This window comes from Manacus vitellinus, unplaced genomic scaffold (genome assembly GCF_001715985.3).
Source record: "Manacus vitellinus isolate BGI_N305 unplaced genomic scaffold, ASM171598v3 scaffold_17_pilon, whole genome shotgun sequence".
NCBI lineage: Eukaryota > Metazoa > Chordata > Aves > Passeriformes > Pipridae > Manacus > Manacus vitellinus.
In genome coordinates this window covers 8764706-8788478 of record NW_021939256.1, presented here as the reverse complement: position 1 = coordinate 8788478, position 23773 = coordinate 8764706, and the positions used below count along the sequence as shown (strand labels likewise).

Genomic DNA, 23773 nt, shown 5'->3' with positions numbered 1-23773 from the left:
GAGTTCAGGAGAAGAACTGTAAATGTCTTTTCTTGTTCCTTTTAATGTTGTTTACTTGTTCTGTGTTCTTCTTTCTCTCTGGACTTTTTCTTCTCTGGTTGCTCATAATTTCTACCCTAACAACCTCTTTTTTACACGGTTTTTGTTATAAAATAAAACCCGCAATTTGAGCAATTTGGAATCTGGCAAAGAATGTAAAAAATGTGCATATGCCAAATTTGCTGTCTGAAATTGATTGATTGCTAAGAGACTTTTACATTGTGAATTTTTGTTGTAATTGCTTTGTGACTTCATTGGTATCACTTTGCTAAGGCAGATTTTTCTCATCATAATATTTTAATACTAAAGCTCGAGAATAAGCACTTTCTTTCAGTGATGGAACTTGTATTTATGTGCATTGTTGGAAAATTTAGATTCTGATCCTTGTTGGTTGTAGAACAGGTGCAGTTGTTTGCTTGCTTCGTGCATAGTAGAGTTTTCATTGGAGATATTCCCATAGGGCATATGAAGGGCAGGTAAATCAGAATATGTGTTGCTGCTGTGTTGTTCTCCTTTCCAGCTTTACCTTTCTTAACACTTCTATCCCCGTTACTGAATACTACATCTGAAGTATCTATTTCACACAAGATAGGAGAAAACCACAAAAATCACCATGCAGCATATCAACAATTTGTCTTACACAGACAATTATTCTTATTAGTCACGTAAACTCTAGTTCCAATTATCAGTTGACACTGAGCACTTTCAAGTACCATTAAACAAATCAGGCTTGTGAATATGTGTTTTTGAGCTGTAACTTAATGCTCTTCTTTAGAATCCGTGTCTCTAAAATGCATATTTCAACCTACTTAATGAAACCGTTAGAATGAGTTGACAACTGTAAGTGTAATATGAAACTGTCTACCTGATAAAATTCATTAGAGTGTACACATATGAGATGGCCCATGGCATTTCTTGGCTTATTTTGAGAACCATTCTTTAAAAATCTGTGAAAAATAGCCACATGCTCTTCAGGTAAGGCTTTTCTGGGATTGTAAGGTGGCTGTCCTTCACAACTCTTTCTTCAGGTTGAATAGAAATAATTTATGAACTTTGAAAACAAAAGACAAACATGAATAATTAAAAAAAAAAAGTTGTAAGAGCTTGTTCAAAAGGTCAATGACCAGTTTTATGTGGATAGACCTGCACTGATTTTTTAAATGAACAAGGTCAACAGTCTGGGCTCGCCTGTAGCTGAAATTTTGGGTCCTCTGTCTGCACTGTGTTTATTTATTTCACCCTAAATATAGCTAATACCCAATCTCAGGTCAATAAAACAACTTTGAATCAAACCGTTCTCATTTTCTTTCTTGCTCACAGGTTAACATTGAGTGCCTCTATACTGCAGTTGCAAAAGCTGTATGCTTTAGCCTGTTTTAAGTTCTCTGCTGCTTGGATTAGACTGCTACTAGTGCTTAGCCTTGCTGCAATAAAACTAGGCTTTATGCTTCTTTATGTAGATGTGTCTTTGACAAAAGAAAAGGATTTGAGACAGTTGTAACATGGCTAGCAATAGATAAATCCGTACCTGGTGACCTGCAGTGGTACTTTCATTCTCAGATTCACTTTTCATCTTCAAAATAAGTACATGAAGTCTTGGCTTTACAGCAGTTTCATACTTTCAGATGTCCATTTGTCTCTGTTAAATAATGAACTTCAAAGTCCACGTTTTTGTGATTCAACACTCACAGCATTAGATTTAGAAAGATGAGTTGCATGTGTGGAATCTGAAGTTGGAACTGATACTGTTGTAATGACCTACAGGCACGGGGGTGCATGAAATGAGAAATGTGCATCTTATGCACACAATTTTTATAGTTCAACTGTTAGGTACAGTAAATATTTGAGCCTGAAGACTTTACACAGCTGTTCTTAAATACATTGATAAAGGTGTGTTTTTCTTACAGACCACCAAAATTTTTCACTCATAGATTCCTTTAAAATTAAACCCTGGTATCCTTTAATTTAGATTTCCTTTAGATTGTTTGTGGATGATTGAAACTAAGAAGCTATCTATAAACCTCGAGCCATTTAATTTTATTTATTTTATTTTCAAAACTGTTCTGCTTTATCCCTTCTGTGTCTGTATAGATTATCAACTTGAGTATTTGAGAGCACAATTGCTTAGAATTGTTCTGAAGTATTTGATTGTCATCAGAAGTTCTCCAAAACTTCATTCTGTCAGCCAAGGTTTGAAACTTAAGGATTGAGTACAATTTAAGCATCTCTTGGAATTGTGTAGCTTTGAGTTTATTAATGGCTAATTTTTCAATCAGATAAAAATGCTGTATCGGATAATAAAACACAAGGAGGCCAAATTTAACCTCAAGCAGGTATCTTTCATTTGAGCTGCTGCTCATATCTGCCATCGTGGAATGCTTTAAATTCGATCATAGTCCCGTAGAGATTGTCTAATTAAACCAATGTCTTTATATAGTAATTTATAAATTAATATTCATCACCCTGGACCTTTTTTGATTGAGTGGAGGTAAATATAAACAAAGTAAGCCTAGTAATACTCCTGCTAATTAGGTTTAATCATAGAATCATCAAAGTTGGAAGAGACATTCAAGATTGTCCAGTCCAACCATCCACCTATCACTGTCTCTGTAGCCCCTAAACCATATCACCCAGTGCCAGATCCAGACACCTCTTGAACTCCTCCAGGGATGGTGACTCCACCACCTTCCTGAAGGCTTGTAAGTTCCTGTTTTCTTTTCTTCAACTTTCCCAAACATTGACCAACTTTTTGTCAACAATGCCACAATCCTCAATAATAAAGCTAAGGACAAGTTTGTGATAAAAAAGTCATATAAAATTATCTTTTATTTGAAATTAAATAATTTATGTTCTTTCTCAAATTAGTACAGAATGGGGAAATCCTTCTTTCTGAGGGGACATGCATTTTGATATACCAAGGAAAATCAACCTGAATTTAATTAAATTACAAACCTGTGGAAAAATCTTACTTTTGATATGCTCATCAGAGATTTCTTAAAACATTGCTAACTTCTATGAACAACTTCTATGCTAGACAGTTTTCTGGTTTGGGCTCAAGAAGACTTCTGCAATTGGAACTGTGTACAATTGTTCTCTAGGCTGACCATGGGCCACTTGGCTGTTTGCTCTCTGTGATGTGAGAGCAGAGAAATTCCATGCATGGGTTGTCCATGGCTCCTATGAGTGTGAGTAATGGACAGGTAGAAGCCAATCAGTTTGAATGCAAAACTTTGAAAAGTGCACATGGAACTTGGCATTAGAAGCTTTGGAGATTAAGAAGGAATCCAGGACTAGAAATTACAGTAATGAATGGATTAGGAGATCTGCTGACTGAGAAGGGAGTGACCAGCCAGAAAAGCGTAACATCATGTAGGACTGAAATGAGAGGAACTGGAATTCATTTGGACTAAGAGAATGGATAGAAAGATCTCATGAAGGTACTATAAAGGCAGAGAATAGGGACAGACCAAGTATAGGACTGGGGAGAAACAGGTGTAAGGGGATCAAAGCTATAGGCAGAATGATAAGTGCAGATGAGGATTGGAGAGGAAGGAATTTAGATATGGAGTCAGAAGAGGTGGAAATGGGAAGAAGTTGGCAAAAACCAGTTGTGATTGTCTGTATTGCGTGTGAATACAGGCACAACGGGAGTCTGAGAGGCATTGAACATCCTTGCTGGACAAAGGTTGGTTCTAGAAACAGTGTTCCAGGAATGGAGATGGAGACCAGTGAGTGAGATTTGAGATGCAGTTTTAGGCTGGAAGGAGCTGGACAAAGAAATTGCATATTCCAGGAATGGGAAGAGTAGTTTGTGACTCTGTGGAGGATTTTGCATTTTTGATAATCACTCTTCAGATGGGAAACATCCTGATAAAATTTAATACTGTTTCGCTCAGGAATTTGTGATTTGAAGACCTGCAGTGTATTCCAGTCTGTACCACAGCATAACAGTTGATGGTAGACAAAGTCACACGATCAAGCTTTCCCCAGATGTTCACTGATTTAGTTTGTGGATTTCACACTTCTGAGTTCATTGCTTCCTGTTGCTTCATTTGCAGACAAGCTGAGGAGTCTCTGATACTTTAACTTAATTCAGAAAATTGATTTCGAAGTTTTAAGTTCTTGGTAATTTTAAGTACTAAGAAAAATGGGATACCCAGAATTAGACAGACGATGCATTTCATTTTGATCTGTCAGCTCAAAGGTTTCTGAAGAATAAATGGTGAAGCATGCCATTAGAAAATCTATGAGAATATTAGTAAATCTGCACACAAAATAATGCATACAGTTAGTAATGCCTGGGGCAATGAACAAAACAATAAGGAATAAACAAAGCTGTCACTAGGTAGGTGTGCTCATTGCTTATTTAACTCTAAATGTGACAAGACATAATAGAAAATGGTTAGATATAAACGTACCAAAAAGTTGCAGTTTTCTTCCAGAAATCTGTTTTCTAGGAAATACACAATGTGCAATGGAAGGTTAACCAGGCCAGTCCTTTCCTAAGCTTGTCATAACTGTCCTTGGTTTTTCAACCTTGTGTGAAGCATGTAGATGTGTTCAAACGCAGTTCAGTGTCTTAAATGAAAGCTATTTCAGGGGTTTGTTTGTCCTTAACACTGGTAAATAGATTGAGCTTTTAATCATACTGCTGAAGAATAAGGCACGCCAAATTTTAAAAGGCAGCACAAAATTTCACCCTGCTCATCCGTTTCCCAGGGTGATAGGCTTATCTGGCTCCTTTTAGTGTAGTTGTCGGTCTTCCTTGCAGAAAAATACCCTGGCTGCATGAGGCATTTGATTTTAACAAAGTAGAGTCTATAAAAAAATACCGTGATTCTGAACTTCGAAATCTAGATATCAGGTTATCATATAATATTTGCTTTCATCTGAACCTTTGAAAAATTCTAGTGGTTTCTGCACTGCTGGACACAGCATGTGAGAAACCTTGCTCTTTGATGCAGCTCTGACATGTGCATTTGAAACTGGAAGGTTGTAATGGACGTACCAAGTCAGAGATCTCAGTTTTAAATATGGTGTATGTACAAGCCGTGGATGTCAATGTACACACATGCTCTCAACACCTTAAAAACCTTTTGCCTTTTTTTTTTTTTCCTGTACTGAAAGTATTGATTTTCACCTTATTTTTCTTTCTGTAGCTAATAGGGGTGCAGATTAAATACTGGTCTTCTGCAAACTTTTTTATTCTTGCTTTGCTATACATTTCCTACCACACAGTATTTAGATGCATATCATAGCCTCAGTGATCAGATGAAAGTTCAAAGTCATATCAATATCATAAAGGGAAAGCATATCCATGAAATTTCAAGTTGTTTTATCTGTACCGCCCTCCTACGGTAATTGCAGAAATTTTATATTAAGATCTATTTTAGTTGGAAGGGAAAATATTCTCTTCAGCCTGTTTAGCCTGCCCACATTTTTATTATTTATGATGTCTGTAGTGTCTAATCAAAAATTATTTGGCTTTTTTGCCCGCTGCTTATTTGATAGAGAATCACTGTTAATCTAGATGCTGAATCCATATGTTGTTAGCATTGCTTTCACAAAATATCCATATTCTACACTGACAAGTAATGGAAACTGTAGTAATCAGTGGGATTCTAATGAGCAAAATAAGTTCTTCTAATTATCTCATAAACCTACTTTTATGACTGGAAGTACAAAAAATTATTACTTGAAAGTAGTGTTATCTTAAACCACTGGAGAAATTGAAGAGACTTTACTTCCATAGATCAGGTTGCCCATATATCCCAAGAGTAAGGTTCTCCATAGGTAGGAAGGAATGCAAATTATTCTCAGTGTAGCAAGACGAAGCATCACATTTCTGCCTGTCCTTGACTGTTTGAAGTAAAAAGCTTGAATCTTGCCTCATTTACATAGGGATAATTGGAAGTTTATCTTTAAAATCAGCATAATGAAAATGAAATTCTCCATGAGGATTTCCACTTAAAATTTTCCATTTAAACGTGTCAAAAATATGGTTGAATTGTTATTTGGTTGTATAGTGTACAGCATTTCCAATGGAGCAACGATATCAAAAATAACACCAAGATATCCCCATTCCCATGACTCTGCTTTAATTAAGTCACACACTCAACATACATACTTGTGAGGGAGGATTGCTATGAACATCTAACCTGCACTTTCAATCTCACATATGCTTTTTATTAGCAAAATTGGATTAAAATTGCATTCTGTAGCTTAACAATAATATAATGAACTACAAAACCTTATCTGTTTTGTTTTTTTTTTTTTTATTTACTATAGTTTTACAGTAAAAACTTTGAGCAAACTTTCTCAGGGTTCTCTGTTTCTGTGAAGACACGAGGAACAAGTTTTGACTACTGAGGGTGTGCATTATGCCAGAAGTGTTGGCGAGAGGAAGATGACTGTTTTATATAGGAGACTGAATGTATGAAAACATTTTCCTTAGTGAAAAAAGGAACCTGCTGTCAGTAATATTGATCAAGCTGATAGTCACTAGGCAACAAGTGCCAGACAAAATTTATATGGAAAATGCTGGAGATCAGAAAAGTGATGTTGTTATGGAAGTTATTTATTATCAGCTAAAGGGAATTTTAAAGGAGTCAAGCAACTGACAGTCTAATATAAGGCATGTTTCAGGTTTTGCAGTAAAGTCTTGCAATAATATGGCTTCTAAGTCTGTCACTAAGTAATTGTGCATATTTGATGAGCATCAGGCTTCAAGCTTATAAAGGGATACTGATTTGTTGCTTCACATTCTTCATTGATGGAGAATAAATTTGGACAGGATTCAGCTGTTTACAAGAATTAACTGCTGGAGGGATTTTGTAGTTACTATCTTTTACAAATTTTAGGCCTTTTGAGTTTATTGATTGATTAATATTCTGTGTATTGCCAAGTTGGTTGTTTTACTAAACCATGCAACCTGAAAGCTGTCTTTTCCTTTGACATTAAAATCTATTTCCTAAAATAATAATCAGGGGTATATCTCTGCAACCTCAATTAAAATGCCTAGTGAGAAGGGCAAGAAGTAGCTGGCAAAGGACCGTGCATCTTGCACAGACTCAGATCACTGAGGCCTCTCAATGCTGCTGTAATATTATATATGAATGTATATTATATATGAAACAGTGAAGTATTTGTGACCTTTGGGCATTATTGAAAGGATACAGTATCAGGATACAGACCTTAATTTCCACAGCCGCTTCCTGAAGTCATTTGTACCACAGAGAATGTTTTGGGCGAGAGTGAGCAAGTGATGGTTTTCATAGGACCAAGGGACTCGTAGTTGTAAGACTTCTTTGGTCATCTGTATTATAAAAGGAATGCTGCTTTACCCTGTGTACTGTTACCAAATGTTTACAGTTCCACTGACTGGGCATTTGTAGTATTTTCACTGTGTTTAGTATCTTGTAAGACACTGAACTTTATGTAATATTTGATTTTGAAAGATAAATTATATCAAGGAATTGATGATCCTAATTCAGGGACACTTTGTTCCTCTCTATGTAAAGATTTAATTATTTTTAATTATTTTAAAATTATTTATTTTTATTATTTTTACCTTCTTGTTAAGAATTTATGATATCTTGTGGTTCTTTTACTGCCCTTGGTAAGAAGATCATGCTGCTGCTAGTGGTTGCAAAATTTTTTTTAATGTGTGTTGGACCTTGTCCAGTAATCTTGATCATCCCCCAGGTATGTGGGGATACACTTTTACTAGTATATTGGGTTCTGTGACCAAAAGGTCCTTTTCTTTGTCCTTCCTTATTTTTCCATGCTATTAACAGTATAGTAACGTTTAAAATTATCTTTAGATAATAAATAGCATGATTGTTATCTCTAGTAGACATTTGCACAGTGTGTGTATACTTGTTGGAACTTTCAAGTATTTTGGCTCTGTTGCAGGAAGATATAGAGTTTTTTCCCCACTATTATATAGAAGTGGTTATAATCATGAGATCTTGGTTATCCATGTGTTGATTGTCCAAGTTGTAGGTTAAGTATTTGTTGTTATTTTTAGCCATTCCCAGGCTGCAGCAAAACCTGCAGCCACTCTAGAAAGCATCTGCATTTGATGTGTTGTGAATTGTGGTATAATTTCATGAAGCACCACTTTGCCTGGTAATGCTTAGCTGCTTCTGCTTTCCAGACTTTCCAAGTATTTGAAGTTTAAGTATTTCTGTGAATTATACCTTAATCTTCTTATATTTTGGGATAACTTTTCATTTTATACAAACTGGTATTCTTCTCCATTATGTATTATGTTCTTAATAGATGAGCGCTAACTATATTTCAGTGCACTGATTTACATTTTTAAATAGTTCGTCTTGTATAATGTTGTTTCAAGTGAAAAGTGCCTCATGATCATGAAATATATCAATTATGAGTAGTATTCCAACACAATGTGAAATCCTAAGTTTTCAGTTCAAGAAGTTTCTCAAAACTCAGGGTTAAATGCATAAATGTACTGATTAAGTATGTTTTTTATTATAAAAGTTAATACAAAATTGTTCAGCTTGGGGGAGCGGATCAGCAGGCCTGGTTAGAGGATATTTGGTTGGTTGTTATTCTTTCATCAATATGAGATGAAAATAACTTCTATGACATCAGTAAGTTTATTCTCCCATAGTCTGTGAGTGGTAATAGCGTATGTGTATGTACTCTCCATAATAAAGTTTTAAGAATAATTCCATTTTACTAGCTACATGGAAAAAGCCTGTGGTTGTGTTAACTGGGATTGTCTTCCTTGTTTAGCAATTATGTACTTACAATTCAAAGCAAAATAATACCATGTCTGTGCTTTTGAAGTCAGTTGCTGAAAAAATGCTAGAACTGATGCCTCTGTCTCCAAAATAACCAGTTTTCTGGTATTTCACCTGTTAAAGGCTGTTTATCTAATGTGCAGAAGGAATACTTAATTTGGAAATTAATTACTGTCAAGTGCAGTAAGTAGTAGGGATGGTATTAGCAAACAAACCTCATATTGAATTCTTCTGTGTTACAGGAGTACAAACGCAAGTTAGCCAGAGTGTCCCAAGTACGGAAGGAACTCAGGTCAAGGATCCAGAACCTGCCTGATCTCTCACGACTTCCCAACGTCACAGGCAGCCATGTACACCTACCATTTGCAGGAGACATCTACAGCGATGATTGATTACAAGAACATCCTTCCATAACCTCTGCTTTTCTGTGAAATGAGGGGTAGGCCAGACTGATCGGTACTCTTGTAGTATTATTTTTGTATATTGTTGGAGAGTGTCAGTAAAAATACTTTAATAATTTATAAAAAATGGTTTAAAAAGTTGATTTGTTTACTATTTTATTGGCGAGTGAACATAAGGGTACATTTATAAAAGTGGCATGTGTGTCTGTTACACTGAGGAATTAATGATTATCTTATCTTTTGTAAAGATTTTGGTTGGGTGCCCTGTAAAAAAACTTGCTAAGATTTTTCTTATGTACCCTATATTTAATGTAGATCAACATATTATGAAAACATAATTCTAACTTGAGACATTTCCGTTGCTAGTGAGGAAGCGAAATTTGGAAATCACAGGCTTGTGTTTGCAAAAAGGTCAATGCAATTTAATGCAAAGTTAAAAGTGATCTTACTGTCCATTACATTTAAATTATCCACTCCCAAAACAAGTAAGTTATTTTGAGGTAAATGTTAATAACCAATTTTCTGTTGGAAAACATAAGTCATGTTACACTGAGCAGATCTTTAAATGACTCAAAATACTGCAATATTTTTGTTTCATTTAAAAGTCATTGTGTAGAAACTATACAATTGACCAGTTTAATTATGATTTGAAATTGTAACTTTTTACAGCTGCTTAGTTTCTAAATTGAGGGACCATTCATTTGTACTCTAATCTCTTTCTAGAACATCTGTCTCCATCTAAAAAGGTTAATCCCAGAAATGTGAAGCTATTTTACAGCTTTAATTAAATTGAAAGGTCATTCTCTAAACTGTCTCAATTGCTAAATGCTCATTATTAATGTTTGGCAACGCTACGTACCATCCATACATGAAGCAAGATGATGATACAGCTGTGCTGTACATCCTCTTCCACTGAGAAACCCTGGAGGCCACCATGGGCTACCAGCTCCCCACCTTGACCCATCCCAGCAAAGATTTCTAAATCTCGATCGTCTTTTTTTCACACAATAGGAGGAGACAGTTCAGACCTGTGTATGAGTCAAACAGTGGAAAATTATTGCCAAGTTAACAATCTCCTCTGCATGGCACAAATGTGGTGTTTGTCTACAAACAGCTGAATTTGTGAAGAATCCTTGTTAGTGTACTATGCATCAGCTGCATATCTCAATGGCATCAAAGTACATTGTGTGCCGGTGTCGTCTAGAGCCTTATATCTTTGTGGGTCTGATGTGCCAGGCCATTGGATCCACACAGTCCAATAGACCCGACTGTCCCTCTCCTCTACCTTGCTAGAGGCAGGGCCCCTCTAGTTCTGGTTGTGGTACTTGTTGTTCTCTTACCATAAATATGACCTGGAGGTCCCTTCGAGAGGATTGCATATAACATCATCACTTCTTTACCGTTTGGAGTCTTGCCCATGAGAGTCTGGAGCAACATTTATCCTTGAAGAGTTTCTTCTGGTAGTCATTCCTCTTTTCAATTCACGTACCCAGGCTGCTAAGGAAGAGGTGGGTTTTCCATCCCACCTCCTCATATCTTCTCCATGCTCATGAAGGTAAAACCATAGATTATCTTGGGGAGTGTACCCTCTCTCCTTAGCTGGGGGATGCTGGCTCCTGATAGCAGAGGCTCTCGTTTGTCCTGATGAGATATGGAAGATTCCTTCCTTAAATTCCTCTCTTAGCTTCTGGTGGCCCTCTTCAGTCTTCTCTTCTAGGCTTCGGACATGTTCAGCCAGTTTTGTTTCCACAGAGGAGATGTGGGCTTGTAGTAGGGTGGTGATAGTGTCTTCATAAATCCTGAGTTTACTAACCAATGCACCCACCTTGTCTTCTCCCTCCCTCCATTGCAACATTGCTAAGTAATGGGAATATATTTCTGGCCCGAGCTGTGCAAACTTTAACCACATCTGGGAGGTGCACTGTATGCCATCTGGACTTTTAGGGAATCTTTCATCCTCTGAAAAGATGAAGATACAGTACAGCTAATTCTCTTGAGCATCGGATATCTTGTTCCATTGTCCTTGCTGCACATGGAGGTCCTCCTTACAAAGATATCTCTCCCTTACACTTGACAACAGTCGCTGCCAGAGGCTGTTTCCTGCGTCTTTACAATCCCCTGATCAATGACCATATCTCAAGACAGAGATCCCAGTTGCCTTGCTTCACTCCCATCTAGAATTGTATCATTAGCTGTGGCATCCCAGATTCAGAGCAGCCATATCAAAATGGACTCATTTGTCTGTCACATGAACTCTCTCTGCAGCTCATGCAGATCACCCAGGTTAGGGACCGAGTGGATGATTTCTGGCTCTGTTTCTTCTGCTGAGCATGAAGGTCCTGCCTCTTCCTCGTCATCCACTAAGCAAACTGATTTAGTCTTGGATGCTCTTTTCTGGACAGGGGTGACTGCTGTTGGTTCAGTTTGTCCTTCTGGCTCCACAACGGTTTGTGTGGACATCATACTGGTTAATTTGCTTTGTTTTACCTCTGACTCAGCTGTGGTTTGTGTGGACGCAGTACCTGTTGATTTGTTTCCTTTCTCCTCCTCCTTAAGGTGCTGTACCATACCAAGCAGCGACCAGTAGGCAGTGGCCAGGGCCCAGCATGTTGCTGTAAGCTGCCCATCTCTGAAGCTGTCAGAGCACCCTCCTCTCACGTATCTTATTGCTCTAACAGGGTCCTGCAGTTGTTCAGGGGTGAATTTCCAGATCATTGGAGGAGAGAAGCTCTCCAAATACTGGCCCATGTCCTGCCACTTTCGATGCCACTTAGCATTATCCACTCCCAGAGCAGGCCTCCAGGCAACTTCTCTAGAAGCTGCCGTGGGCAGCTGCTGCAAATGACCCGTTATTAACAGTCCATCAGAAATCTCATACAGGGTGTAGAATACACAGTTTTGGTTATACCCACATAGTGATAAACTGGTCCTGGCCCCTATAACTAGGACAATGGTTGAATTCCATCCATGGAAAACTTAATTTGTAGCCAGAGGTACAAAATAAGTACAGTGACATGGCTTGTTGGACTGCATTGAAGGATCTGTCTTGGATACTTAAAATTATAGGGAATTTTTAAACAATCTTTTGCTGCCTTAATTGAAAATAATTATAATAATGAAGTTGTATGCTGAATTTTCTTGATCTCTCGAGGGTTTTAAAAAAGACATGACACTTCACTAGATTTGTTTTTCCTCTTCATAACTCTTAGTGGTAATGTTGTTTATCTGCAGATAATGTAGAACTGATAAAAGAATGAGGAAAAAAAGGTCAACTACTTCTTGATGTATATAAGTTTTAATTTTGAGAGAGTGTTATTTTCTGGATATATTTTTCTTCATTTTACTGTGAAATTGTTTGCTTCAAGGAGTTTTTCACAGCTGGGGTTTTGGAAATGATCCCTCAATATTTCTTTGGAAAAGAGGATTTGTGGAAGGCAAAGGTCACTCTTACAGCAAATATTGTATATTAGTGACTGAATGGTACGTTTTTTTTTTTATTTATATGGAAAAGGCATCAGGTATCAAGTAGTTAGAAGATTTATCTTGTGACTGTAATAGTATAGCAGAAGATAACATGGTACGATACAAATGCAGTCCTGTAGTGTCAAAAAATACCTCCAAATTCTCAGGTTCCAGAGCTTAATGTACGTACTTCTGACATCTCAGGAAGAAAAGAGGCTGGGTGGGGAATGGTGGGGTGCCTAGGAGCTGGAAGGGAGAACATGCCTGGGTGGAAATGTAAAGCAAACTGAATGTGAACTTTTGTCCAAACAGAAGTAACTGTGAAACTGGGCAGCACAATGGTTTAGCTGTAGGTGGGATTTACAATAGAACTGCTTTGGTGCATTACCACCCTGGGAAGGAAAATGCGTGGGTATACCCTGCCTGCCTCTTCTAACGTGGTCTGACTCTATGCAGACTAGAATGCCCACCCTACAAAAGGCACAATTATAAAATATCTGAACATTTTTCATCTAATAATAAAAGCATAATAATTAGATTATTTGCTTCACTATATTGCACTTTTATTGAGCATTCTCTGAAAAAAAGCAAAGAGATTCCTGCAGCACTTTGTCATATGAGAATGCTTATCTTGGAGGTCACTGGGACTGCTTGTATATTCTAGTGTTTGCAGGCTCAAGCTGTGTTTTTTGCAGAATGTTTTGAAAGATATCAGGAATATTACCCCAATTCTGTGGTTTGAAAAATAAATGTGAAGTCATTAGTTACAAAAATTACTATTCTTAGAAATTATGTTTCATTACTCCTTTTGGAAATTAAACTACAGCCTGCAGTAACATTAGCTTGTCTGATTCACTCTGTTAATGTTTGTATTAATATATTAAAACACCTCTGTTAATCCCTAGCAACACAACCCAGTCTACATGCTTATTATGTATTTTATCTGAGTAGTCTTCTGTGTCAAACTGAGAGCTTTCATTATGACAAAATTACATTCCTGTTTACCTGAAGTTTAAAAAGACAGTGTGTTAAGCCTTCCACGGACTAATGCTGCTCTCACAAGTCAGTGGCAACTCAGTCTGGTACTTCGATGAAGACCCAAAATAGATACATAGGATGCAGTAGCCAGCTGTGCAGACAACTATGGAAGACATGGAAATCATACACAGGCTTGATTGGCCCTCTACAGAAGTGCTGGATGTCAGCCTCTTGAAACGTAAGCAAATAGATCTGTGGGTGTGGATTTTTTTCAGTGGGAAGATCAATGAAAACCAGCACATCTAAAATTTGATGGTTACTTCTATAAATATTTAGGGCCGGTTCTCTTCATTCCTCATGCATATCATCACAGTGACTATTCCTGCAAGTAAAGAAGGCAGACTCAAATGTAGTGTCTGAAGTGGAATTCTTTTTTAATGAATGACCAATTTTGTCTTGGCTCCTATTTCAGTGTGTCATTTATCTTGATTAAGTAGTAAATCTCTTCCATTGTGTTATTTACGAATCTAATTCAGAATTCATATTTACAATATTTAAATTATCCTACTAAGCATGATGTTTTTGTGGGAATTTGCAGAAGTTCAATAGCACTCGTTATTTGTTTGCAACAAAAATAGATTCATTTGTTAAAAGCTAACAAGAAAAGTTTGAAATGTAAAGATGTTTCATTATTGTGCTTTTCTGACAGAACCTGTAATCCTTGTGTAATTTATGTCCTCAGAATAACACACCTGTATGTACGCTCTTTCATATTTAATAAAACATTGTTGTAAAAACATCTTTGAAATTATTATTTATTGCTTGCCTACTCAATCTCATTGTGGGAAATGGCTTTTATGTAAATGCTTCCTATACTTACGAGTCAGACAAGATTTCACAATGATGATGCTGAGGAAACAGTTGATAATAATTTCAAGGTTTATTACTTTCTGTATTTTGTGTGACAGTTTTCATTGAGGAAGCAGTGCATTAAAGGGTCTGAGGTCCTATCTCTAGAACTGTAAATTTTAAAAAATAAACTACTGTTCATATACCATCTAGTTTAGCCAAAGTTTGCTGTTCTTCAGAGGTGGGGATGGTGTTTGTCTGTATTTTTGTGTTTTTCAATATACTGTTTCTGTGAAAGTCCAATAACAGAAAAAGACTGTTTTAAAGGCTTAGGAAAAACATAAGAGCACTGGAGGTCATTTCTACCCAGCATTTTTAAGCACACTTGTAGAACAAGGAAAGGCGCATACTGAATGACCTTTTAAAATTTTTTTTTCACTGAATATAGTCTTATAGCTTTCAATAACAATCACTTTTAACAACACAGCTGGACATACCTGACAACTCTGGTAATTTCAAAGAAAAAACATGTTGTTTGGAACAAGACAAGACTATATTAACAAATACCGTGATGCAATAGTGATACATTTGGAGTGCAGAATAACTGTATCTTGGTGCCTGCCACCGACAATACACTTTTTGGAGACACCTAGTTTAGACATCTATCCTGTGGTCTGTGAATAGATTGCCCAGTAGCTTTCTCAGCATGCTGGTTGTGACCCCCTCATTGTCTTTTATCCCTTATCTGTAGTTTTATCCAAAAGGAATGCACTCTTGAGACCACAAGGTGGTACGCAAGAAGCACAGTAAACAGGGACAATTGGGAGATGTGCTTTGATCTAATATTAATGTTGGGGCACCTTAAAACACAGCAGATGGTTTCACATAAGCCTCATGGGAAGCACAGCAATAGCGTAGCTAATGTGTATACTTTTAATAGGAAATTTTATTGCAAAACTTGTTTTTTCAAACACTTTTGTATAATGCACATTTTCCGTCAGTAAGATTGAAGTATTTTTCCAGAGGACTGGATCATAAATACAGCAACAGGTGAAGTAATGCCAAGTTCTACACTGGAAAAGGCATCACTCCAAGGTTTGTATTTTGATCAAAGAATGACAGTTAATTTGATCCTACATGTACATAAGAGACAAACGGCAGTGAACCTTTCAGTTATTGTGCAAGTGTGCAGGAGATATAAAAAGGTTACATGCCAATCTTTGAGACTGTATGTACAATTTACAACAAACTATTCTCCCCTGCCCTGGATTGCTTTCCAGTCTGCCCACTTATTTGCTGGTCCAGTTTTGTTAAGCGCTGTTCACTGAGTCTGAAAACACTTAAAGGAACTATTTACTAGACTAGCAAAAAGAAAAAAAAAAGGAAAATACGGACATTTAAATTCAAGTATGTAAATGTTTTTAACTGATTCGTTCTCTTTTTCAGAGGGGAAATCTGAAGAATTTACCACTGCAGACTGTATGCAGGACAGGCTATAACCTCAGTCCTGAACAGTGACTTTATATACTGTCCTCTCTCATCTCTGTACCAAACTTAAATTGAAAATCTAACACTGGAGACTGCTTTAATCTTGACAATCACCTATTCCCATCAAAATGACTTCTCTACTGTCCAGGGCAATACTAGTTTTCCAGACTGAAGTCCAGAAAGGAAGCAACTCTGAAGCCTGACAAGGCTGAAAGATACTTAAGAAAGAGGTTCTCAGAACTCGGTCATTTTCACAAGACAAAAGTGACCCATTTTGGTAGCACCAGAGGAACTGGAAAAGAAGTATCCTCTCTTCTTTATGACTGTGCCACTCTTCTATCAGTAACTAATCAGGGTGCTGGTACCAGTCTAGTGTGGAGTTGTCAGTTGGTACTGAGAGCATCCCACATCTGAGTGCAGTTAGTGCACCCAAGGCTCTGTGTTATCATGGGACCTGTACCATCTGCAGTCCAAATCATGGAGAACATCCTTATGAAAATGAAGAAACTTAAATCTGGTGATAGTTTTCTCTCTCTGTATATGAGCGCTGTCTTAAAAAGTAATTTACCTTTGTAAAGGCTGTGCTTAAATTGCCACAGCTATCAAAATACAGCGACACTACAGGACACTACATTAGACCCTTGAAAATACTGTACCTGAAGAAGGTGCCAGTGAGTGTGTCTTTGTTTTACTCAAACATGCAAAGCAGGGGTGAGATTTTTTACATTCTGTTGTGATGAATTATCTGTTGTGAAGGGGAGCAAACTGTGACCTCCCCATTCCCAAACTGCTTTCTGGTCAGCCAACCTATCTCTTGGTTCTGGTGGATCCACTGATCAATCTGATATCACTGGCTTCCTCAAAGGATAAATCCTGGCTTTTAATTCTTGGACTATCAGAAACTGCAAAACACATTCAAGGTTCCCAAGCATAATAGAGTGGCTGTGTTCTCATCTCCCTCTGGCAGACAATCACTACCCTTTGAAACCGAGCTTGCCTCTAAAAAATATGATCTATGCTTTCGCAGGGTACAGGCTTGAGTTTTAGACACACTGCTTTGTTGATTTACTAGAACTGGAACAATATTTATTGCTGTAATCTTTATTACTTTGAAATAATACAGAACTAAAGTAAAGTCAAGAAGGTCTTGAAATCTGCCTTCTGGCTTCTCTCTTTTTCTTCTAGGTTGAGCATCCGTTTTAGCTTAGAAAAGTGAAATTTGGAGTTTCGGGGAGTCTTGGAAGCAGAGTTGGTTGTTGCCTGTCCAGATTCACATGTTCTGAAAAACAAGACTCAAATGTCTTAAAGGTGAGAAATCAGAATTAACATAAAGTAACTGAGAAAGTGCACATATATAATTTGGGTGAAAAAAAATTCAAGGTAAGTAGTGTATTTTCATGTGAAAGCAGTCAGAAGTATAACTTTGTTATGCAAATTTTAAGACAGACATTTCACATTAATGACACTAACATAACCGAGCATTCTTTTGCACACAGTGGCTTTTCATGAGAATCTCTGATTTTAAAGGCTGAACAGTTAACATTGATCTCCTCAACCATACCACTGAGAAAAACACTTAGTTATCAGTTTAAAGTTTACTAAATGACTGATCTAAAATCAAGACATAATACACTCTACTTGGCAAAGTGCTTCTTTAAATAGGAGAGAAACAAGTACCTGGGAAGTGATGAGGGACCGTTCCCTTTAGATCCCGACCTACTGAAGCTTACAGGTGTAATTTTCTTTGAAGATGGAATTTTTACATCTGGTGTCTTGAGGCTAGATTTAATAACTGGGGTGCCAGAATTTTGTGTCTTGGTTGACAGAAAATCCCTGCTTTTACCATAATGTCTTGTTGTTTTGTTGCATGATTTGCAAGTAACTAGCTGTGGAGAGAAGAAAAGAAATATCAAGCCTTCTTTCAGTCCTTCTACCTTGATGTTATAAAGCCATTTTAAGAGTTATCCAAACTGTTCTCCAAATACCATGACACAAATTAAATATTTGCTTAAGTAAAACATGAGATACTAAAAAGTAACATATACTTTACAACTAATATTTTAATTCAGATTTCTTAAGCCAAACACTTCCTATGGGTTTATCTGGAAATTACTCCAATTCCCTGGTAACTAATTTCAGAAGACCTGTAACTCTGAACTTAACGTTGTACAGTGAACTACAGAGAACAACCCTGTCAAGACAGAAAGATGAAAGAGCAACTGAACTGGATATATGGTATCTTGGGCATACAAGATACATTGAGTATACAAGAGTACCTCTGTACATTAGAGGTACTTGTATTTGGCTAAAAAGCATGACATACCATATCATCTAAATACATTAGCATATTGTACGCCTGATAAAGTCATATTGCACACTTTCCAGGGAGTCTTGAGGTAAAATATTTAAATTACCAAAGTCCCAAAAACTGCCATCTGCTTAACTAGTAACACCAAGTCTCAGTGAACAAAGATAAGGGTTTCTATTAGGGCAAAAATACTTACTACAATAAGGAGGATATTCTGAACAAAGGGCACTTTCTCTTCTCTCTGTTTACTTCTAGGCTGCAGGGAACTTCCAGCAGCACAGTAAGTTGAGAGGTGCATCAGAACAGATAATGTCAGACAGTCACAGAGACTGTCAGATATTCCTGATATCCCTTACTGTCATGGCAACTACCCATATTAAGAGACATGAGAGTAATACAGCCAGACAACTTTCTGAGGCACACAATTACACTGACAGAGAAAGAGTTACGTGATGTTTCTGGTTAAAAAAACATACTCAAAAGACTGTCACAAAAATGTCTAAGCAGTTTTGAAAACATCTATACCAAATCATTTCAAAGTGTGTAAATTTAACTAAATTCAGATTGTTTAGAAAAAAATTGCATTTAGAGATGCTGAAATGTTTTCAGTTACTTAGGTATTTTGACTGTCTCTAGACATTATTTTGTCAGCCTAATGAACTAAAAAAAAAAAAGAAATAACGTTAACTTTTGCTGCTCAGGTACTGATGTATTTTTAGTTTTTCTAAATGTAATTCAGATGGGAAAAAACCCAGCATCACATGGTGACTTAGCACTCTGTGGAATATAAGTGGAGGTGACCACCTTACAATGCAGGAATTACTGGATTAATAGTAGCACTTCACAGCTAGTTTCTGTTCCCTGAACTGGATCTGCAGTAAACTGCAAAAATTTTAAAGCCCCAAAATTGCCCTATGTTATACGCCTTTTCATAGCAGAAACAGACTAAAATCAAGCTCTACTTGCTAAGAAAGGTATCAGAGGTACAACCTGTCACATTGTTGCTCACTTTAATTTTCAACCACACTTGAATTTTCATTTTCACAAGTATTAGATTACAGGGATCTACACTGCTAATTTTGAAAGCTGCCAGTTGCTGACAGCATTTAAAGACGAGAAATACTTAAACCATAATCCGTAGGACAAATGCAAACTGAACAGAACAAAAGTGCAGCAAACTGTAGTTACATACCAAGATTAAAATATTATCCAGAGTTTACATTAGACCTCTTTGGAACTGAATTTTAAACTACTTATATGAATGCACAGTGCATCCTTACAAACTCTCTCCAGCTACAGAATAAGACTAAGAACCCATCATAATTTCATGTTCATCAGTTGCTTAAAGAGAGAGTTAAGAGTTAAGATACCCTTAAATGTTTGTGATCCCAGAAAAATAAAGCCAAGATTTCAGCTCACAGAATCTTAGAACACCCTGAATTGGAAGGCACCCACAAGCATCATCAAAGTCCAACTCCTGGCCCTGAACAGGACAGCCCCAAGAATCACACCATGTGCCTGAGAGCATTGTCCAAATGCTTCTTGAACTCTGTCAGCCTTGGTGCTGTGACCACTTCCCTGGGGAGCCTGTTCCAGTGCTTCACCAGCTGGGTGAAGAACCTTTTCAGATATCCTTTCTGAAGCTCAACTATGCTCTACAATTTGGGTAAAGTGATTTATAGAGCATCTTATTTTGCTCTCATAGCCAAGAACCTCGGTGATATTTCCCGAGTTTAATGTTGTTTTATTAACTCTTTAATAATTTTGGGTTTCATAAAGTTTACTCCCCAAACCAGCCGACTCTTAATAGAAGAAAATACCAAGTGTGCTAGCAACTGCTGTGCACAATAGGGTGCTGTTTCATTTATTACAACAGCCATTCACATAACATGTTCTAAAAGTAGTACATACCTTGGCAACACTAGATTAAACGTATACTGTTATTCTTCAAATAGTAGTTGTTATAAAAAATAGTAATTAAAGCTCACATTCCTAAGTACTTCTAGGAAAAATAACTGAACCCCCAAGAGCAACATCAGCTTGTTGAAATTACCTCCATAGTTTAGTTTTGAAAGATTTCTATAAACAGTAATATTCAGACAAATGTAAAAAATTCAATTAATACAGAAGGTAACAATAATCTGATGTAGCCATGAGAGCCTAGTGAAATAAATGAAGTAAAGCTTGTGTAAAAATGTATTTGCTCAACAACTGATAAAACTGAAACAAAGGCAGTAAATGTCAACTTATCACAACAAGCCTGACTTCAGTCAATGACATGTTTTGCTTCTTAGGTATGGGACTATTCTTAGCAATGGATTTAGGATCTACATGGCTGTATTAAAGCTCTGCATCAGGTACAGTTGCCTGGTCCTAGTTTTGCCACATTTGTAGGAAAAAAAGGAACAGGCAGAAATCTGCTACTCCTGCCATTTTTTTTGCAAAGCTATGCTAATGATACAGTAGCTGACAGTGGAAATACCAGAGCTTCTGGCAGGAAAAGATTACTTAATTTTCAGCAAGAGCTTAGACATCTGCAGAGTCTACCCAGACTGCTGCTAAAGATATCACAGGGAAGGCAGAGCTGTTTGTGTAGCTTCTGACAATGTGGGGTTGTGGGGTTTTTTGGAGGGAAAATCTTACTGTTCTTGTCATTGTTAATGATTTATATATTGGGGAGGGTAGATTTAAAAAGTTTTGATTATGAATAGAAGTTATTCCAAAAGAAAGAGTCATATGCTCATGAAAAAGAAATGTGCAGGTGTAGGCTCCTCTTCTGAGAGAAAGGTTTCTGTATCTTCTTTTTTATGCCACTGAAATAGGGACATGAAATTTAGAGAAATGTCATGTACTTGTCAGTCCCAAACAACTGTCCTTACCAGAACGCTGCTTGACTCCCTGTACTTTTTCAAAAGCTTTGTCTGTTTCATGTTAAGTTTATGGTTCTTCGCCTCTCGCTTAAGAACTTTCTCTATCTGTGGAGACACTTTCATCTTTGGTTTGAGACGCACCCGGTAGCTGTCAGGAACCAGGAACTGGAAGCAGTAAGGACATATCCTTTCTAATCCACGTTCATTAGCTACAGATAAATAAAGGTAAAAGAATGAAAAAGTTATTTTTATAAGCAAAGATTCATAGAGTATGTTTCAGTTTCAACAATACCTAGGTACGTGTTTTTATGTTTAAGATACAACTAGGATTCCAGAGGAAGTTGGGCACCAGTATGTGCTCAGCTAAGCACAATTCAGGGTAATTTTATGCTTATGGTGTAAGTTTACACAATATGTAACTGCAGATTTTACTGAAAAATGGAATTCCTCTCTGTAAATCTTTTAACAACGGAGGCTCACAATTCTGCAAGGAGCTCCCTGCAGGCACACTCTTGCCAGATCAGGGACACCAAAGCCTTGTAAAGCTCTTTGCCCGTTTTAAGTGCGAGAAAACGACCGCACCTCAGCCTGGGATAAAGGAATGCTTTGAGATAATTTTCAGACCCAGTAAGAGGCTCGTGCATCTGCTTTATCAGCTCCTGCTACCAGAGCCGGAGTCGAGCCCCTCTCCCTACACCGCTGAGGAACACCTGGCCCCTGCTCTCCGGCAAGCTCGACGTTCCTGGCGGCAGCCAGGAGCACAGCGCGGCACAGCCCTCCGGGTGCAGCGCGAAAGGAAAGGGGATAATGGAGGAAACGGGAAAGGCGGCATTCCCACGCTCCTGCCCCTCGGCAACCTCTGCGCTGCCCTCCCACCGCATGAGCCTCTGCTGGAGGGGCGCCCTGCTCCGAAGCCCCTCTCCTCCGGCCCCTCTACCACCGTGTGTCCGGGGACCCTCACTCGCCTCGGGAGCTGCGGAGCGTCCACCTGCGGGAGAGAAGGGGAAGCGTCACGGCACCGCCACCGGGCGGGGACACCCCGCGCGTCACCACCGCGCTCTCTCTCCCACCCACCGCCACCCCCACCCGCGGCGCGGCTCCTTACAGCAGGAACCGCGCCTGTCCCGGGCAGGCTCCCGCCAGCTGCGCCGCCGCCGCCGCCAGCGAGCCGCGCCGCCCCATTGGCGCCGAGCCGCCTCCGCCCCCGCCGGGAAGGGAAGCCACGGCCGATGTTGCAGCGCTCGGCCGAGCGCCGGCGCTGCCCGCGGCCCGCAGCTTATGGTACCGGGCTCGGTGGGCCCGCGGTACCGGCGGGTCGCTGGGCCGGGGCGGGGGAAGGGCCGGGGTCGCCGGGGCTGGCGCTGAGAGCGGCGGCCGGGGCCCCGCGGCCCGCCCGGGGGTTCGGAGCGGGCGGAGGGGCCGGATGGGGAGCCGAAAGCCCGGCCCTCACCGCGCCGCCCGCTCGGAACGGGGAGTGCGTGCTCGGGAGCCGCCTGTGTCTCCAGCGACGTGAAAAGTTTTGCCTGTAGGGAAGAAAACTTTTACCCTAGGGAAACAACATGAGGAAGAACTTGGCGTTGAGGGTGGCAGAGCTCTGGAACAGGCTGCCCAGGGACGTCGCTGAGTCTCCCTCTCTCTGGAGACATTCCAAACCCACCTGGACGCGTTCCTGTGTCACCTGCTCTGGGTGACCCTGCCTTGGGGTGCCTTCCAACCCTAACTATTCTGTGATTCTATGGGGAAAAAAACAACCAAACCCCAAACCAAACCCTACGGATGTCTCTGTCAGGGATTGTCACGTGAAGGATTTGCAGCAGCAGCAGCTCCAGAGTGACGCCTGATGCTCGGGAGTGCTGAGCTTAACCCGTCGCCCGCTCTATTTGAGGTGCCCTTCTATGAATTTTGGCAACTGCATACTTGCTTTATCGCTCTGCAAATGCACTCCCATTAAAAAAAAAAAAACCAACCAAACAAAAACCAAAAAAACAAACCCTCAGCTTTTCACCGTTTGATGTGTGTCCTCGGCCCCATTCATTTGCTAGACGTTTTCCTCCTTTGATCTATCGGTAATGGTGTTCATTTAGGAGAGGTATTCAGCTGAGCAGGCTTCGATATTCTATCAAGGAATTTGAATAAATACAATTATTTCTTATTTTCTAACATGGAATAGCTAAAAGCTTTAGACATAGAAAAAGCATGGGGCAAAAAGGAATTTCAGGGCTTCCTTTAATAGAGCTTTACAATGCAGTCAGTAAATCTGGCTTGTTAATGAAATGTTCCTAATAGCTACAGTTAGGGCCTCTGCTGACTTTTATCTTTGAATTGAAAATAATTTTTTTCAATGAACCTTTCAATACTAAACTTTTATTGCCATGTTGCTGGCTTGGTTGATCATAGTTTTTATGTGAACTCTATCTTTCCTAAGTGGAAGAGCAGGGATGTCGTATAATATCTATTTAAAGCACGACCAGTGTTCATCAGTCAACAGATTTTTTGGCAAATTAAATATTCCTGGTTATTAATATTGGTGGGAAAAAAATGAATGTATTTTTTGAACGCAAGTACAGAAAAATAGTTCCAACACTTTTTTGAGGGGTGGGTCTATTT

General features: G+C 38.7%; 2 protein-coding genes and 1 long non-coding RNA gene across 4 annotated transcripts in view; 1 reads left to right on the top strand and 2 right to left on the bottom strand.

Moving 5' to 3' along the window:
* RPRD1A (regulation of nuclear pre-mRNA domain containing 1A) overlaps positions 1 to 14450 on the top strand; it is a 43845-nt gene extending 29395 nt beyond the window's left edge. Inside the window, exon 7 of the mRNA XM_018070071.3 lies at positions 9053 to 14450. Within this exon, the coding sequence (XP_017925560.1) occupies positions 9053 to 9202 (150 nt within the window). The 3' untranslated portion in view covers positions 9203 to 14450. The remainder of the gene's footprint in view (positions 1 to 9052) is intronic.
* LOC108639187 lies at positions 929 to 3121 on the bottom strand. The gene is made up of 3 exons (XR_001920325.2): positions 3009 to 3121; positions 1568 to 1678; positions 929 to 1090 (listed from the first exon to the last, which is right to left on the bottom strand). It is a non-coding gene; the product is annotated as an uncharacterized LOC108639187 (long non-coding RNA).
* A 2613-nt stretch (positions 14451 to 17063) lies between the features above and the next one.
* Positions 17064 to 22348, bottom strand: CUNH18orf21 (chromosome unknown C18orf21 homolog). Of its 2 annotated transcripts, none has more exons than XM_008921180.3 (5): positions 22272 to 22348; positions 22132 to 22154; positions 21176 to 21375; positions 17666 to 17874; positions 17064 to 17267 (listed from the first exon to the last, which is right to left on the bottom strand). In XM_008921180.3, the coding sequence occupies exons 1-5, from the start codon at positions 22346 to 22348 to the stop codon at positions 17114 to 17116; spliced, it is 663 nt and encodes a 220-aa protein (XP_008919428.3). In that variant the 3' UTR covers positions 17064 to 17113. The 2 variants fall into 2 exon arrangements, with proteins under 2 accessions (XP_008919428.3, XP_029814778.1); XM_029958918.1 differs by having other exon boundaries at positions 17074 to 17267; positions 21308 to 21375.
* Positions 22349 to 23773: the final 1425 nt, after the last annotated feature.